Here is a 16,726-nt window from a genome sequence, read left to right as displayed (position 1 = left end):
CGCCACCTACCAAAGAAGAAGAACAAGAAGCACCATGGTTTCTCTGAGGTTCCCATTCTCGTTTTCTCAGCCCCCAAATCCCCGCCACCGGTCCTCCAATTCCTTCTCTGCGGCCGCCACGGCATTTTCCGTAGCTGCCGTCTCTGGCGCCGCCGTCGCCGCCGCTGTCGCAGTCTCCCAGAACCCCATAAACCCATTTCTCCAAAACGCATTCAACTTCTTTTCCAATCACCACTCCTCCCCCTTTTGGGCCTCTCTCTCCATAGCTGACAATCCTTCTTCAGTCTCCGAATCCAAAACTGGGGTTTTGTTTCCCTCGATTTTGAACGATTCTCGGCAGCTTCTCGGAACTGGGTTGCGGAAAAAGAGTGTGTTGGGACTGAAGAACATCGATGTCTACGCATTTGGTACCGCTTTCCTTTACTACCATCTGAAATCTATCCAATTTTTTTCTTCAATTTTGTGTTGCATTACTTGGGTTTAGTTGCATTTTCTGCATAATCCAGAACAAATTTAGTATCTAACAGAAGCAGCTATTGTACGACTTGTCTTAACCGCATTGTGAATTTTTAAGCATTGGGAGAAAATTTTGGTCGTATAGTTGAGGAGGAATGCTTTCATTGTGAATTTATTGATAGTCCTAGAACCATATTTGGAATTCGTAAGATTGGATTCTTTTTAATGTTTGATACTCTTTATGGTTAGTCCGGTCAACTGTTGTCAAAATCATTGAATTTTTGCTTTTGGTAAGAATATCTGAGTTTTTGTTGAATAGAAATGGCTCTGATGATAAAAATGTTACCTGGTACCATAAGCAGCTTAGTAACTGTTAATACTGAAGTTCCAATCTAATGGTTCAGTTTCCTTTCCATGCTTTAATAACTGTATGTCATATGTCATAGGCTTAGTGTGTGCTGCTCTTGGCTCTCGATAATTAGTATGTGGATGTTTGTAAAAGTGATGCATTTCTCAATTGTGTGATGTGCTTTTTAGAATTTGGAATTTCTTCTCCCTTGTGATGCCATGAACGTGATGTGAGGGCTCCGAAGGTAATGCTGAAACTGAAAAGGGAAACATCAACACTATTCGGGTCATCAGTGCAAAGACTGATACAGACATTGTCTCAGAAATTATGATATTAAGTAGGAACCGACTTCATGTGTTTAATTTGGATGGGTTCATCTTTTTGTTTTAGTCCATGACATTAGAATGGAGAAAAAAAAGATGCTCAAAGTAAATCCTTGTTATAAATCTATCCCATGGTATGGTCTTGAAATACATAAAAAAAGATTTATGAATTATACTTAAAAAATTTATACCTTTGTGTGAATTGGAAAATAAGGAATTTGGATATTATGAGCTGAAAGCTTGAATATACTAATTTATGTTAAGTAAAAACCAACAGGACCACTTCTGCCACAAGGTATGTTCAACATGATTCAGTTTGTCTGAAGTATTCAACTTAATTTTGGGTTACATTTTGTGGTCTATTTCCAATTGAGTTTATCAAATTTCCTAAAGAACCATGTATCATTATCCTACATAACCAAGTTCTTTGACATGGAACATGTCTTAAGTTCACTATGACAAACACTTCTTTTTGGACCTCTTGTTCAATTACATTAACTCATTTATTTTCGGCACCCTCAAGACTATAATAACTTTTGCAAGTACCCCAATGTTGCAAGATTAATAGCCGGTGGTATCTGCACAATGTTATGGTTTATAAAAGCATTATGATACTATCACTATGAAACACAGGCTCAATGTTAGTCTGCAAATGTTTCCATTGTAACATCATTTGCCATCCACAGGTGTTTATGCTGATGATGGTGACTTAAAAAGATTGCTGAGTGAAAAATATGGAAAATTATCCTTTTCTGAAAGGAAGGATCTCAGTAAAGACCTTATGGAAGCTGATATATGCATGACTGTTAGACTTCAAATAGTCTACAGCAGATTGAGCATTCGTTCTGTCCGTAATGCTTTTGAAGAATCTGTAGGCAGCAGACTCCAAAAGCTTGGAGGATCAGATAACAAAGAATTGCTTCATAGGTAAATTATCTTGACATCTAATATTCCTATCATTTCTTTTTAAGTATCAACTGAATTAATGGTTATTGATTTGAATCATGAAGAGCTTTTGGATTTGGAGGGGAGTTTCATGTGGGATATTCTGGTGTCCATTTTTTGTCTGTCTGTTTTCCTGTAAATGACTGCATTCTGTTTTGCAATTTGTTTAGGTTGCATTTTTTTTTTTTATATTTTGTATGTATGGTCAATTGCATATTTTTGTTGTACTTGCATCTTATTCTTATCAGTCCTCCACTAGTTCCTTACTGTGTCTTCATTATTCCAGTTCTGTTCTTGAAGTATCAGCTGGTGTGCTTTTTCAGTAGAATCATAAGAATCATTATTTGGATTTTGTGATGGATCATTGTTGAAGAAAATCAGATTGTGATAGATCATGTCTCAATTTATAAGAGAAATGTCACATGTTTTCTATTTCTCTTTTAGCCTAACAGCCAATTCTGTCGCAGGTTCACTTCCCAGTTTAAAGATGAATATAAAATACCCAAGGGATCTGTGATAGATCTATCAAGGGAACGGGGACATGTGCTCCGCACAACAAGTAAGACGTGGTTATCTTTTGTGTTAATCTTTTTAATTTCCAAAATTATTTGTCAAAAAACTATTTTATTTTCTTTTATTTTGCTTAATTGTTCAACTCTCATTTGCATTTAAATGGTAATCCATGCGAAGAACAACTGTAGTTGATTTGAACCAGATGACCCAACAAAAGATTTAAAACAAGGCACAGTGGGCACACTATGACATTATTGTCCATGATTTTTTCAGCTTTCTTAAAATCACATAGGTGGGAATTATTCTTGTTTTATTTTCACCTAATTTGATTGCAAGAATTCACCATTTGAAATGATATGATCATTACTAAAATCACCAGACGATACAAAATAGATGTGTAGCCAAATGGACTTTGGAATTATATAATGGGGCTTAAAAAGGAGAAAGATGAATGGTTAATGGTTTAAAGGAGTTTCTGATTGTGGATTAAGATTCTCAAATCCTCACTCTTCAGTGTGGATGGTACTACTAAGGTACATTCAAAAGCATTGTACTCTGCAAAATGGACTTTGGAATAACTTGAGCTGTTTATTTATTCAAGATAATGCAACTACCCTGGCTCTTTAAAAGTAACCCCATCATGTTTGGTTGAAATGATCAAAATGTTTTCTCTTATGGTTTTTCCTTTGCAGTAATAATAATGCAAGAACCTTATATATATTTAACCTTTTCCAAATATTTCTTTTTTGTTTTTTGTATGTAATCTCTGTAGTTGATGGAAAGGAGGTGGGGAATATCCAGAGCCAACTCCTTTGTCGGTCGATTTTAGATCTATACATTGGTGAGGATCCTTTTGATAGACAAGCCAAAGAAAAAGTTGAGCTCAAGTTGGTGTCTCTTCTTCAAAAGTAGGCAAGTGGCTACAGAAAATATGTGAAAGTACATTTGGAATGTTTATTTCTTGTAAAATTAAACAATTAGTTGAACTGCTTATCATCCTATTGAGATATGCATATTTCAGGGAAGGTGACCAATATGGCTTGTTTCAGTTCCAGGGTCTCACCATGTTGCTTTTTTGGTCTCAAGCCCTGGATTAATTTGTCTGATGTTGATATTATATTTCTTGAATTTCTTTGAGACCAAAAAAACCTGCCTCTTGACTGGGAAAAGGAATTGGAGAACTACAAATTTGAACACTCAAAAGCTCTTTCTGGAAAGAGTTTGAAGGGGTGAGATCCAATCATTTTTAGGCCTCTCTTATCGACTTATTTTTGTTTTAAGTTTTTGCATCATCCCCCCTTTACCACAGGCCCGGAATAACTCAAACTTATACCACCCTTCTGAAATTTAACCATTTTTATTTCTTTAATGCCTCCTCATCAACTTTTAGTAGAAGCTCTTGGCTACCATAAGAAATGTTCTCTTGATCTCGGGGTCAATGCCGTCAGGGGAGTTTTGGAGCAGCAGCTGCACAATTTCATGCATGTCTGATTCCAGTCTAATGCTCACTTAACCGTCTTTTTCAGACTACACTCTCAAAGAGTACTTTTGCAATATGAGAACTAATAGTTGGAGGATCACAGCAAGCAGCATAGTAGAAGCTCTTGGCCACCATCAGAAATGTTCTCTTGATTTCTTGGTTGATGCCACCAGGGGTGTTTCCCCGCACCAACTGCACAAGTTCTTGCATGTCTGATTCAAATCATTTAAGGCCCACAGTGCTGTCATTTTCGGGTTTATAGCTGCCATTATGTTCCTGAAGAAAACTATTGGAAGAAAGATGAAGTTAGAGACATTAATAAAAGATCCAAAAAAAAATGAAAATTGCCTTAAAAATGCTACACAACTTATGAAGGGAAGCAAATAAGAAAAATAACTCAAAAGATGTATGATGGAATGAGAGGCAAATAGAAATCATATGATTCATCTTGAAGGTAAAATTGTTGAACCTTGTTTAGATGAAATGGACCAAGTTGGTGACAGACTTTGTTGGTGAGGTGTGATAGATGCTTATGCAGAGGATGGTTCAACACTTCTTCTGTAAGTGCATGGCCTGCGCAGAGATTTATGGTAAGTACAAGAAGTTCTGCCTATCCTTGGAAGTAAAAGTAGTAGAAGTTATTGAGTTTTATGTTTAAGAATTATATTATTAAAAATGAAAATAATTACAACATTTGTAAAAAGTTTTAATTAAATAAAAATTTGCTTCTCTTATCGCATTCTTCTTGCTTATAAGTGAGCTTTTATTCATGTCCTATCTTGAAAAATTCATTTGAACCAATTAAAGCATGCCACATGTCTAATATATGCCTTATGAGCTTCTTCGTGATACAATCAATTGCAAGATGTTACATGTCTTGGTCCATAGTAATAAGATATGTTAAAGACCACTCTTCACTAATATAACATGTAGCACATCTCACCCTCAATCTCCAATGTACGGAAGGATCTGTTTCTTTCCTACATAGCTCCTATGTCATGGTACTACATCGATTATTTAGGCCTAGATGTCTATCTCCATATATATTCCCAAGTTATCTAGATGCCCATGGAACATAGAGTCCATCTAGAGATTAAGGGATCGCTCCACTATTCCTCTTATTGAAGGTACTGATAATATGTATATATGAGAAGGTTATAAATTGTTCCACTCATGTAACAAGGGAACAAGGGTATGTTTTCTCTAGTATACTTGTTGCCAGATGATCTCTATGCCCCTCTTGAAAGTGTCACTCGTGACATAGCACCTTAATGCTAATACACTTGCTCAAGTCAAGAGTAGGGCCTTGAAAGTTAGAGATGGGCTTGATGCCTCTCGATGATGGAATTTGTCATGACCCAAATTTCGGGCGACCCAAAATTTAGCCCATGACCCCAAGTTAAAGGTTTGACCCTAAGGGTTCCTCCTAATCCATGCTGGCAGTCAACCAAAATGCTTTGAATTTTATTTTATTTTCTACACATACATCACACTAGAGTTTCCACCAATTAACAATATCTCAATCACTACTTAAAAGCAATAAGATATAATTATTATTATTACAGTCCAAAAATAAAAGTTCACTATTAAACAATTTAATCAAAATAGGATCTCATTACAAATTCATAGTTCACAGTTTACTAAAACAAGTTTCAATCCAACAAACACAACAAATACGCCACACTCCACTAGGCAGCTCCAAAGCCTCCAAATGCATCCTGAAGTCCTCCTCACTCCACCTGTGAATCTTTAAGAAGAATATTTGCATCTAAAAAGATGTAAAAAGAAAGAGATGAACATTCCACATTGCTCAGTAGGGTACCTAACATTCAATGGGTTAATGGGGATTACTAAGTTTCAATGAGCACAAAAGAAACATTTATCAACATTGATCAAGCCACATATTTTAATCTCTATAATTATACATAATTCCACAAAAAAAAAAAAAAAATGAAATGAAATAGAAATGAAACAAAGCAAATGAAATAAAAAGAAAAAGAAAATAATTCAAAGGCTTTTGGTGTGTTTGCATTCCCTTGATGTTAATCTGAAATTGTAAGCTGAATATCACATAACTACCGCTCAACTGAAGTGCAAGTAGTTTTATTTCTTTAATGTATTGATCAAAGCACACACTTGGTCATGGCCTTTTACAGTGTATCTTTACATGCAGAGATCAAACTACTCTCTCGAAAAGTACTTTAGCAATATGAGAGTCAATAGTTGCAGGATCACAGTAGGCAGCATAGTAGAAACTTTTGGCTACCATTAGAAATGTTCTCTTGATCTCGGGATCTATGTCCTCAGTGGAGTTTTGGAGCACCAACTGTGCAAGTTCTTGCATGTCCGGTTCTACTTTAGAACTAACATCACTTTCTTTTTCAGGATTATAGCTTCCAATATGTGCCTGAAAAATGTCCGAAAGTAAGATATGTATTTTGAACTTAAATCCTATAAACTTAAAGCTTTTAGAAAAGTTAATTGCTCAATAAAAAAATAGATTCAAAAAGATGACTCTCGGCCATTATAGTCTAATTAAATGAATTTAATGTAAATGTTTCTGATTCTATAGAAAATTATCTTAATATATATATATTAAATACATCAATTATATTTTTAAAAATTTAGTGTTCACCCTATTATGCTAAAGCCCACTTTAACTTGCCTTATAGAGATAGTATAAACAAAATAGAATTAGGCTTTGAGGTTATAGTTGTTGTACCTTGTGGTGGTAAAATGGACTAAGTTGGTGAGAGACACCATTGGTGAGGTGTAAGAGATGCTTATAAAGAGGATGGTTCAACAGCTCTTCCGTGATTGAACGGCCAGAGCAAAGGTTTATCACATCCACCAGGACCTCCGCTTCTCCTTGGCATCCATCTTCTTCTGCCAAGTTCTTTGTCAACCACATTTCCCACTGAGAAAAGAAAAACAGAGAGTAATTTAGTTATTCGGAATTGTATACTTGGTGGCGGAAGAGGTCTCGACTCTTGAGTAGATGATAACCTAATATATATATATATATATATATTTATTAATAATTAAATATTCATGGTAGTGCTTTTACTTTTAGAAAGTACTTTTAATATAAAAAAAACCTTTAAAATTAAAAAAAAAAATCGGTCTCATTAATATTTTGAAAACGGTTAAGTGATTCTTAAAAAAACGTTTTTAAAGAAAAATACACTTTTGTTAAGAGTACTTTGGTGGAAAGTATATTTGCCTTTTTTAACACCTGAAAATATTTATATTTTTAAGTATTAAAAATATTAAAAATATTTTTAAGAATTATTATCAAATGCATTTTAAAAATGTGTTCGATAGTAATTTTAGGAAATGTTTCTAATTTTTTTTTATTACTTGAAAATTGTTATTTAACAGGTGTTTTGACTGATGGGGATATCTATCAATTTTGAAATTAAAAGACGAAAGTTTTGAAAACTAAAACCCTGATTAGGTTATAGGTTCTTCCTTCTAGAACTCCTTTCGATGGGGATTTGACTTTATTTGACTTAGAGGATGATCAAAACAGTACTGGTTTCTTCTTATTTTTCACATACTATCGTTCCTTTACCCATACGAAAAGGATCCAGAATACACAGTGATTATTATATTTACTCACAGTATGATGTAAAAGCTGACGTATGTCCGAGCCATTCAGCTCCTGTGCATCCAATGAGAGCTGGTTTAAGGTAGTGAGTAATAAGCCCGCGAGCTCCTCTCCAGTCTTGCTCAGATTAGAACTGCCGCCCAACATATATATGTCAGTTGGATTATCATTTTGGATTAATTTTCATGGCCTAGACTCCATAGTATCTATCTTACCTTCCATTAATCTTCCTGTAGCGTCCTCCACTTGCACTGTACCCGAATTTAAGAAGGAAGGCTCTCCTCTTAATACATGTTTCCTTGTTGAAATAAGATGCAACCGCCTCTACCAGGACGGCAGCTTTAGCCCACGCCACCCTCTCTACAGACCTTTCTGGTTCAAATATACTGGCCGCTGCGAGAAAATAAGCCAGGAGGAGGGTTTCTCTGCTGAGCCCGAACTCTTGAAGATTGCTGTGCGTCCACCACCTATAGCATATATACGAGTTTAGCATAACGGCAATTTTCTAATTGTGTATATATACGTGCATATGGTGGGTACTTACTCCTGAATCCTGTCCCATTCAAGCTGATGTAATTCTTGGCAGTTGTTGAAATCCAGCTTTGCAAGCTCAGAATAGATATCATTGTTAACATGGTACATCCTGAGATCGGTCAACATGAACAACACTTAAGTTTCCTTTCTGAAAAAAAATTCCGTGAAATAAAATCAATACCCTGCAGCCTAGAATTTTTAAGAACAAGATGCCTCACTTTTGTTGTTTTCCCTGGCACACTCAAAGTCTTATGAGACTATTTGGTAAATCACCCTCATAATTTAAAGAGATTTAATAACTTAAATTAAGTTATTAAATAGATTAGTATGTTTGATAAAATAATTTAATATCAAAACTTAAAGTTAAAAATAATTTTATATATTAAGTTAAAATAGTTAACTTATTCTAAATCCGAATATTTTTTTTATTTTGTTTGTTTATGTCTAACAAGAATATATTTAATAATCCATGACTCATTTTTTCTAGCAAATATTTTTAAGTTATCTTACAAATCTACAATAGTAAACAAATTTATTACTTAAGATTAATGAAATTAAATATTAATTAAATTTTTTAATAATAAATATTAATTATAATAAATGGGCAAATATGTCAATTCAATAACTTAAAATAAATTTTAAGTTAATCTTATCAAATAATCTTAATACTTAAAAACAAAAAATAAATAATAAATCTTAAATTAATAATTTAACTTAAAACCAATTTAAATTATTAAATAATAAATATTAAGATTCATCAAACCCTCACTTATTTTTCAAATGTGGATTGCATGGCTGGACAAAATTTTACTTCAATTATTGTAAATTATACAAGAAACTTAATTATTATTTTTAGAAATTAATAAGCTAATTAATTATTGTAGTAAGTGAATTAGAAATAATAAATACCTGTAGAAAGTCTTGCCAATCCATATGTCATCTCCACCTCCATACTGTTCAATGTAAAATCTTGTCTCCACGCGTGGCAAGCTGGCATACCATGGAATGTCCAGAGCATACCCAACCTGTCGTTATAATTGACTGATATTATTAGAAGGTGATGAGAGCTAGGGTTTTGTCTGTACTTTATGTTTAAGTAAAAGATACATTTCAGACCATAAATTCCTCCACAAAATGGTCTGGGCACCATACCTCACCAGCCAAATCCTTTGCTACTATCCATTTATCTTCGAGCTGATTACAAGTATGTTTTTCTCTGAGAAACTTGGAACAAAACTTCCTGGCGTTCTCAAGAATCTTTTCTCCGGGGAGCAGAAACTGGGATGCACGAAAGAGGTTAAACAACCCGGTAATGGCCTGGGATGACTGCCCTGGGAAGCAGACAAACTCATCACCCTTCTCAAACTGCTTAAACACATCTGCAAGAAAGAAAAAAATCAACACAAAAGGTTATGCCTTAATTGTTAAAGAGCATAATATGCATATTAAGCTCAAATTCTATGCTAGCTTAAGTTTTAGAAAAATTGGTAGTTCAACATGGTATGTTTTGTGCAGGAATGGGCTAGCTGCATATAAGAAAGGGTGTCAAGAAACATGATGTGCCTATTAATATCAAATCCCATAAGCTTAAATTTTTAGGAAAATTTGTAGTTCAACATTAATACCATATAGAATTCAATTGGCACTTGTGGGAATGCTTTACCTGGAGAAACATCGTAGCCATGTAATCTTAGAAGCCTAAAGCCCATTGATGTGTCATCAACATCACTAACCCGAGTATTTCTTGCCCAGCATATTCCGTTTTTGTTCCAATATCTGAAATTTGAAGTGTTTTAGCTTTATAAATTTTGGTCTGCAGTTCTTTCCTTCTTTTTTCAATTAGCTTAAGAAATGTGTCATAAGTACTACCTGTATACATAGTTCATACACACTTTGATTTTTGGCTCAAAATATCGAGATATTCCAAGGCGCTGCAGCCGATCAACACCCCACATGCGCTCGAACATATCAACCGGGTAAACATTGGGGACTAAAGAATCAAAAACAAAGCAAAATTAGAATCCAGGCATATCTGTAAAGTGAAAATAAAACTTCTAATTGTGGAATTATAAAGGGCAATTTAGTTACCTCCCCCATTGAATCTCTCAACAACCTTATTTAGATATGTCAAACATTTCTCATCTTTGGTGTGCATGAGTGCATAGGCAGTGGAAGATGGAGAAAACAAAAAGGACCCATCTTGGAACTGTAGGTTTAGAAGCATTTCCCAGTCCAGGCCTGGCATTCCTTCCAAGCTGAAAAGCAGTCCTGTGGGCACCCTATGCATGATGTCCTTTGGTATCCTATTCCACACAACAGAACAATTATCACATAAATGTAATAATTAAATATCTATGAACATAAAATTAAATTTGTTTAATTAATTTAATCTTAGATGACTCCAAGTAAGAGTTCTGAACCAACTTTTTGAGCTTTAGATCTCTCTGAGCATAGATCTCTTGCAAGACAGGTGAATCGTCAGGAACTTCAATACCCATGTCCTCAGCTATTTCAAGGAGTGAAGGAAAAGCTACTTCGAATCCAATGGGCATGTGCTCAGCCTTCTCTTTTTCAAGTTTGCATATGTTCTCTCTGATGAATGACATGCCTATCACGAGATAATTAAGAAAGGGTTAAAGCAAAGTTAATGGGGTATCATATCATATGTATGTGTAGTTGATTATGATTACTAAACCCATTCAGAAAGTGAATGGATGTCCAGTTCCATTCTTTTCTTTACCTTTTTCGAATTTTTCTGGATGAATATTCCACGATTTCAATGCGATGACACATGCCAAGGTGTTCAGTATTCTATCGTAAGGGGAGAAGAAGTAGACATCGCCCCATGATCCATCCTCGAGCTGATTGTTGGCAATCCACTGAAGGCTAGATGGAAACTGAGGTGTATCAGTTCCATTAATATCCTTCACAAGAGCCACCCATGCAGTGTCATAAGCCGATATGCTTATCTCTCCATCCTCCATGGAACTCAACATCGATCTGACAGTATCGACATGTTTCTTAATCTCGATTGACCCATAACCCTTCCCATAGAAGTGGCAAAAATCACATCAAAAACCATAAATTTCAGTACCCCAATCTTTTAAAAAAGAAAAAGAAAAAAGAAAGGTAAAATATAGTGTATTAAAATCACCTTAACAGGTAACTCCTCTATGTCATCCTCCACAATCTCATGCAACTTTTTTACCTCTGGAGCACCATTTTGAAACACATCCACTCGATCATTAATTTCTGCATGCATACAAGTGATTATATAGATATATAAAGGAATAAATGCTTCTAAAATTTGAATAAATTTCTAGCATACCTTGAGTCTGGGGTTTCAATATAGCCTTGCACTTGAGATTTAAATTACCGTTAACCCATTTGTCTTTGGCCTTGAAGGGTGGAACTCCTGTAAACAAATAAGGAAAAAAAAAAATTTTTCTTATCTTCTTTGCCATTTTAGAGCACTTTATCAGGTGGAAGATGGTGGTGAAATAAAAAGCAAAATATTGATATTCTTTTATATTTTAGCATTTTTCTTCCCTTCTTCCTCAAATGACCACCATTTAGCCGTTAACCTTTTACAAAAGAAAACAAACAAAAAGAAAAACACACATGAATGGAATGCAAACTGAACACAAGAACATACCACCAGCATATTTTTGTGTAGAAAGAGATGGTGGAGTTTGCGGACCCTTTGCAGATGGATACAGAAAGAGTATGGTGGACTGAGAAGACATGTTTTCTCTTTTGTGTAGTTCTTACTACGAAGACTAAGGTAGTGGCTGGGAAAATGGTGAGAGCATGCAGAGCCCCCGCATTTAAAGTAAGAGAGTGAAGGGAACCGACAAACTACTCCTCAATAATAGCGGCTGTACACAATTTTCTGATGCGATTGCCACGTGAAATTTCTGACTGGTAGAAGGAAAAGTCTATATATGTATATAAATGTTGTGTTGAAAATGAGGGTATTGATATTAACATACAATTTTGAATTTTAGCTTCCTTTTTCGTGGCGTGCGAACGTATCATGATTCATGACTCACGAGGGCAAACAAGAGGTGATTTCTCAACACTATTTCATAACACACAGAAAAGGAGAAAATTTTTCATGAAACCTTAAGCTCCACCAACCAATTACTACTTCCAGGAGGTTCCATTTTCTCTACCCATTCCTCTCCCTTTCCTCTCTATAATTGCACCATTGGGTTAACCAAGTCCCATAAGAGGACAAGAAGTTAGATCTAAAAGAAAATTGGTCTAACTGCACAACAATGAGAAGATAAGCCAAGAGTGTTGGAATGGGAAAAAAAAAAAAAAAAAGTAAAAAACTCATGTGAAGAATTAGAATATCCAAAAGAAAGAAAAAAAAATAGAGAAAAGGTGGATTGAGGAGAAGATAGTGACATATGAATATTTGGGGTAATGTTTGAAATTGGAAAGAAAAATATTACATTTAGATAGTGACAGCTGACCAGAAAAGGAAAAGATGGGATTTTTTATTATTGAATCCAACTTTTTGGAGAAGAAAAATATGAATGTTCTTCAAAGTCTTCACCTAACGCAAAGAATTCTTCTATTATGGAATCCAATTAGCTCCTGGCAAATGGGTAACCAATTAATACACTTTGAATATCATACATTTTCTAAATCAATTTAATAATTTACATAATTTAATTAATTATTTTAAACTATTAAATATGTTAAATATATTTGATAAAATATTTTAAATATTAATTAAATAATATTCCTACCATTTACATTTAAGCTGAAGCCATATTCAATTTTTATTTTATTTTTTATTTCTCATATAAGGATAGAGCTAAGGAGCTGAAAGCCGTTTAAAGAGATCGACCATAATGATAGACCAATGAAATATAAAATTGGAGGCAACGTAACTTTCAATTTTATTTTTTTGACCAAAATAATTAATTTTGTATATTCCATCACATGATAAAAAAATAAATATATATTTTTCAGATGGTGGTAATGTTGATATTATTGACCAAGTGGAATCATGAAAAAAGATTGTCACATTGAAAAAAAATGTTTAAATTTGAATTTGAAAAGTAGGGAAATAAGTGTGAAGAATTCCACCGAGAATAAGAGTTTGTTTGGTTACAATTTTAGAAAGTTGTGGACCTCATCATTTTTGCACGATGAACTCTTACTCAATGGCGCGACTTGTTTTTTATTTGTAAAAAATTTATTTTTAGAAAAAATTTGGAATCGCTACTTATTTTTGCTTATATTTTTAAAGGAAAAACAAAATAATAAATAAAATCTTAAGTATGACTTCTTATTTGAAAAAGACAATCTGTGAAAAGCCAAAGTCGGGTCTGAAAGTTAAGTTAGTAATTGGAAAGGTACAAAGAAAAACCATAATACCCTTCTAAGTCCCTAAAAATAGGTTTTTACTAAATAAGGTAAAAGAAGTGTAACAACTGATAAAGAACTCAATGGATGTCAAATAGTAATCAAGGTGTACTACGACTAAAATATACAATAGAAGACAAATGAGGGAAGGGAGGATGCGTATTTAAGCAGCAAATTAATAATGCATTATCATGAAATAAGGTTAACTCAAGTATAAAATAATTACATGCATGTTATAGAGCACGGAATAAATCAATCAAGCATAAAAATCAATCAACAAACCAAAAAATCTCATGTGTTGAGTCTCCACCAAAACCCAATTGATTTTATATAAATTAATCTTATAAATTTCATATTCATGTTTATTAAAAATGTGAAAAATCAAAAAGAAAAAAAGTTGAAAATCAAAGAAAAATTGTGAAATGAGTTTGCCAAAAAGAAAATTACAGCAATTTTATTAAAATGGGGATTTTTTTAGTGACCTAAAACCTTAAGAAATGATGAAAAGTTGTGGAATTAAAATTATTTAAAAATTAGAGTTTTGATAATCAAATTTTGACATCACGCCTGAGGAGAGGATGAGACACATGGGCTTTGCGAAAGGAAGGCATGAAGATGGCCATGCAAAATACATGCAGGAAGTAGGAAATGCACAGTCTAGGGTCATGCACTGAGGATGGTTGTTCCTGGCTAGCACTGTAATGATCACTTCCAGTTCTTCCACGTGGACCCCAATAAGGCGCGTGATCAATGTACTCAAGACATGGCTTAAGTACTTTGGGACATTGACTCTGAATCACCGATTATTCCGCTCACCACCATGACATGTCACAAAATGCAAAGTAGGGGAAGATATTAAAATCTGCCCACTCTCTTGGTCATCTCCGCGGCTACAATGTTTCCATTCCAAAGGCTTCTTTGACCCTCTTTTTAAACCCCCACACGTAATGCATAGAGCCTTTTATCGACAAAATTATCCAAGGAAGTAATAATGGGCAGCTGAAGGATCTTTCTCTTGGTTTCCAGTTTGAACATAACCAACCATAGGGGACGACAATACTAGATAGTTAAAGGAGCTCTTCCTTGCTCGTAGTTAAGCATTCACCTTCATTTTCATTGAGACCCCGACGAATCGCACACTGCCATTGGCCTGCTGGTTGCTTTTGAGAATTCTGACACCAACGAATCCCAAGGCATCACGGCAACTTGAACTCCGGGAGCAGTAGATCCATTCACATCTTCAGATTTTAGAAACATAAGCCAAAGAAATACCCATTTTATTCTTGACGATGCACAGTTTTCTGTTAAACGGAACCAGCACAGCTGCTTCCAAAGCTCGGAAATTCCTCCAGTGCATCTTATTGTCAATATGTTTGCTTTGGAAATCATTCACTTCATCATAAACCCTAAGTTGGCAGCTGTTCTTGCAATCTGAAACATAAAACTGACCATGGGAAGAAAATCTTCGTGGTCTACAAGAGAGTATAGTTGATCAAGAACCGATTCCTTCTTGCTGTATTCTTGGATCAAGGATGCTGTTTTGTTTCGCCTTACGTGGAAATCCCGGGAATTCTTCAAATGAGTGAAGGTAGCCACTGGTTACTCTCATGGGTTTTGAATTTTTATCCTCCACAACGAAGTTGCACAGTTGAGTTTCAGATTTTGTTTGAGCGTTCTTGTCTGCAATTCCTTTCTCTGTATCATGCCGAGAAACTGAAAGACTCCCAAGGCGATGACCTGTTCAAGCTTGAGGGTAAGCTGATGCCAAGCTTCCTCTGGTACAGATCTGCAAGAGCGAATAGCATCTAGCCAAAGACTTGTCCTCCCTTTGTGTTGAAGAACAACTGGGTTTCCAGTCTACAAGATTCCCAGAACCCGTGCTCGGTGATGCTGTCAGCCTGGGAGAGGCTTTCTATGACTCCTTAAGTTCACGTTCTTGTGTCTTGTAGCATCATGTTGCGGCTACAGTTGTAATTCCCAAATCTTGAAGGTTAGGTGGTGACTTGAATGTCATGAAGACTTGGCAGCGAACTGGAAGACTGGAAAGGAATGGGCCACGTACACTAAAGTGGCCATGCATGTCAGATTTTCATGATCGCGGGGGGTGAGTGGTGGAACAACTAGGAGGTGGGCCTATCAGCAAAGTCTTCAAAATGAGTTCCCCACATTAGCCAAGCATTTGGATTTTCCAGTGAGAGATTCCCATCTCTGAATGTAGTCGATGTCGTGTAAGCACAAGAGGTGTTTGGTGGGCATGAAGGTTGGGAGAATGCTGAGCTGGTCATGAGGCCTTAGACACGGAGTTGTTTGGCTTGGGGTTCCAACTTGATAATGGGGGAATTTTGTATGAATTGTGTGGAGACTGCTAGGTATTGAAAGCATAAGGCTGGGAACAAGCAAAAACAGGCCATATGTATACCGAGGTGGACATGCATGCGAATTGCATGCACAGGGGAAAGAATGGAAAGGAGATGGTGGGAAATGAGTGGTGGAATGAGTGGTGGAGGAAGTGAGAGAAGCGGGTTTGGTGATGAGGGAAGCTGAAGGTGATGAGTATGAAGAAAAAACGAGGTGGTGAGCTGGTCCTAAGGTTTTAGACATTAAATTATTTGGCTTAGGATATGGAATTGACAGAGGGGGGATTTTGTGATTGGATTGAGCCTTCCAATCACATTATTGTGCTGAGTGAACACAGCTCTTGACCAATCAATCATGGAGCATGGGGCAGACCTCTAGCACTTCCACTTGGACTGCTGTTGATGGAACAACTTTCTGCTGATGCTACTTCATTTTGTTGGTTTTCATTTTTCTCTGAATTCAGGACCCTACATCTTTTAGCCGTTCTCAATGCACGCAAACGTCGGGACTCATGCAAGTATGGCTTCTGAGGAACAGTGCTTCAGAGTAAAAGGATCATATCTAAGAGAGATCATATCTTCAAGAGGTCTACTGCCCAGACCTTGAAATTCGTTTTTCTAATACAAGCTGTCTCCAATTTCCTTACAGAATGATCTCCTCTTTGCAGCATTACTCATGAAATATTCATAAAGCAAGCGATTATTGAGCTGCTCTTGATTCCTCTGCTTTTAACTCTTCAATTTTCCCATTAAGACCAGTTATATTTATGGCCGTTT

The 16,726-nt window shown here is 35.5% G+C and overlaps 2 protein-coding genes across 2 annotated transcripts; one reads left to right on the top strand and one right to left on the bottom strand.

Moving 5' to 3' along the window:
* Positions 1 to 3,789, top strand: LOC117903923 (fatty-acid-binding protein 1-like). The gene is made up of 4 exons (XM_034816432.1): positions 1 to 407; positions 1,815 to 2,055; positions 2,541 to 2,632; positions 3,359 to 3,789. The coding sequence occupies exons 1-4, from the start codon at positions 35 to 37 to the stop codon at positions 3,496 to 3,498; spliced, it is 846 nt and encodes a 281-aa protein (XP_034672323.1). The 5' UTR covers positions 1 to 34; the 3' UTR covers positions 3,499 to 3,789.
* Positions 3,790 to 6,133: 2,344 nt separating this feature from the next.
* On the bottom strand, positions 6,134 to 12,083 carry LOC117903922 ((-)-kolavenyl diphosphate synthase TPS28, chloroplastic-like). Its single transcript, XM_034816431.1, has 15 exons — positions 11,866 to 12,083; positions 11,539 to 11,625; positions 11,365 to 11,462; positions 10,951 to 11,254; positions 10,635 to 10,818; positions 10,299 to 10,513; positions 10,080 to 10,200; positions 9,874 to 9,986; positions 9,363 to 9,589; positions 9,120 to 9,235; positions 8,221 to 8,319; positions 7,892 to 8,143; positions 7,689 to 7,809; positions 6,789 to 6,983; positions 6,134 to 6,473 (listed from the first exon to the last, which is right to left on the bottom strand). Exons 1-15 carry the CDS (start codon positions 11,954 to 11,956, stop codon positions 6,243 to 6,245), a joined length of 2,454 nt encoding a protein of 817 aa, XP_034672322.1. The 5' UTR covers positions 11,957 to 12,083; the 3' UTR covers positions 6,134 to 6,242.
* Between the last annotated feature and the right edge of the window lie 4,643 nt (positions 12,084 to 16,726).

The sequence above is a fragment of the Vitis riparia genome, chromosome 17 (assembly GCF_004353265.1).
Source record: "Vitis riparia cultivar Riparia Gloire de Montpellier isolate 1030 chromosome 17, EGFV_Vit.rip_1.0, whole genome shotgun sequence".
NCBI lineage: Eukaryota > Viridiplantae > Streptophyta > Magnoliopsida > Vitales > Vitaceae > Vitis > Vitis riparia.
Note: the sequence above shows the minus strand (reverse complement) of the source record. Positions and strands in the feature narration are given on the sequence as shown.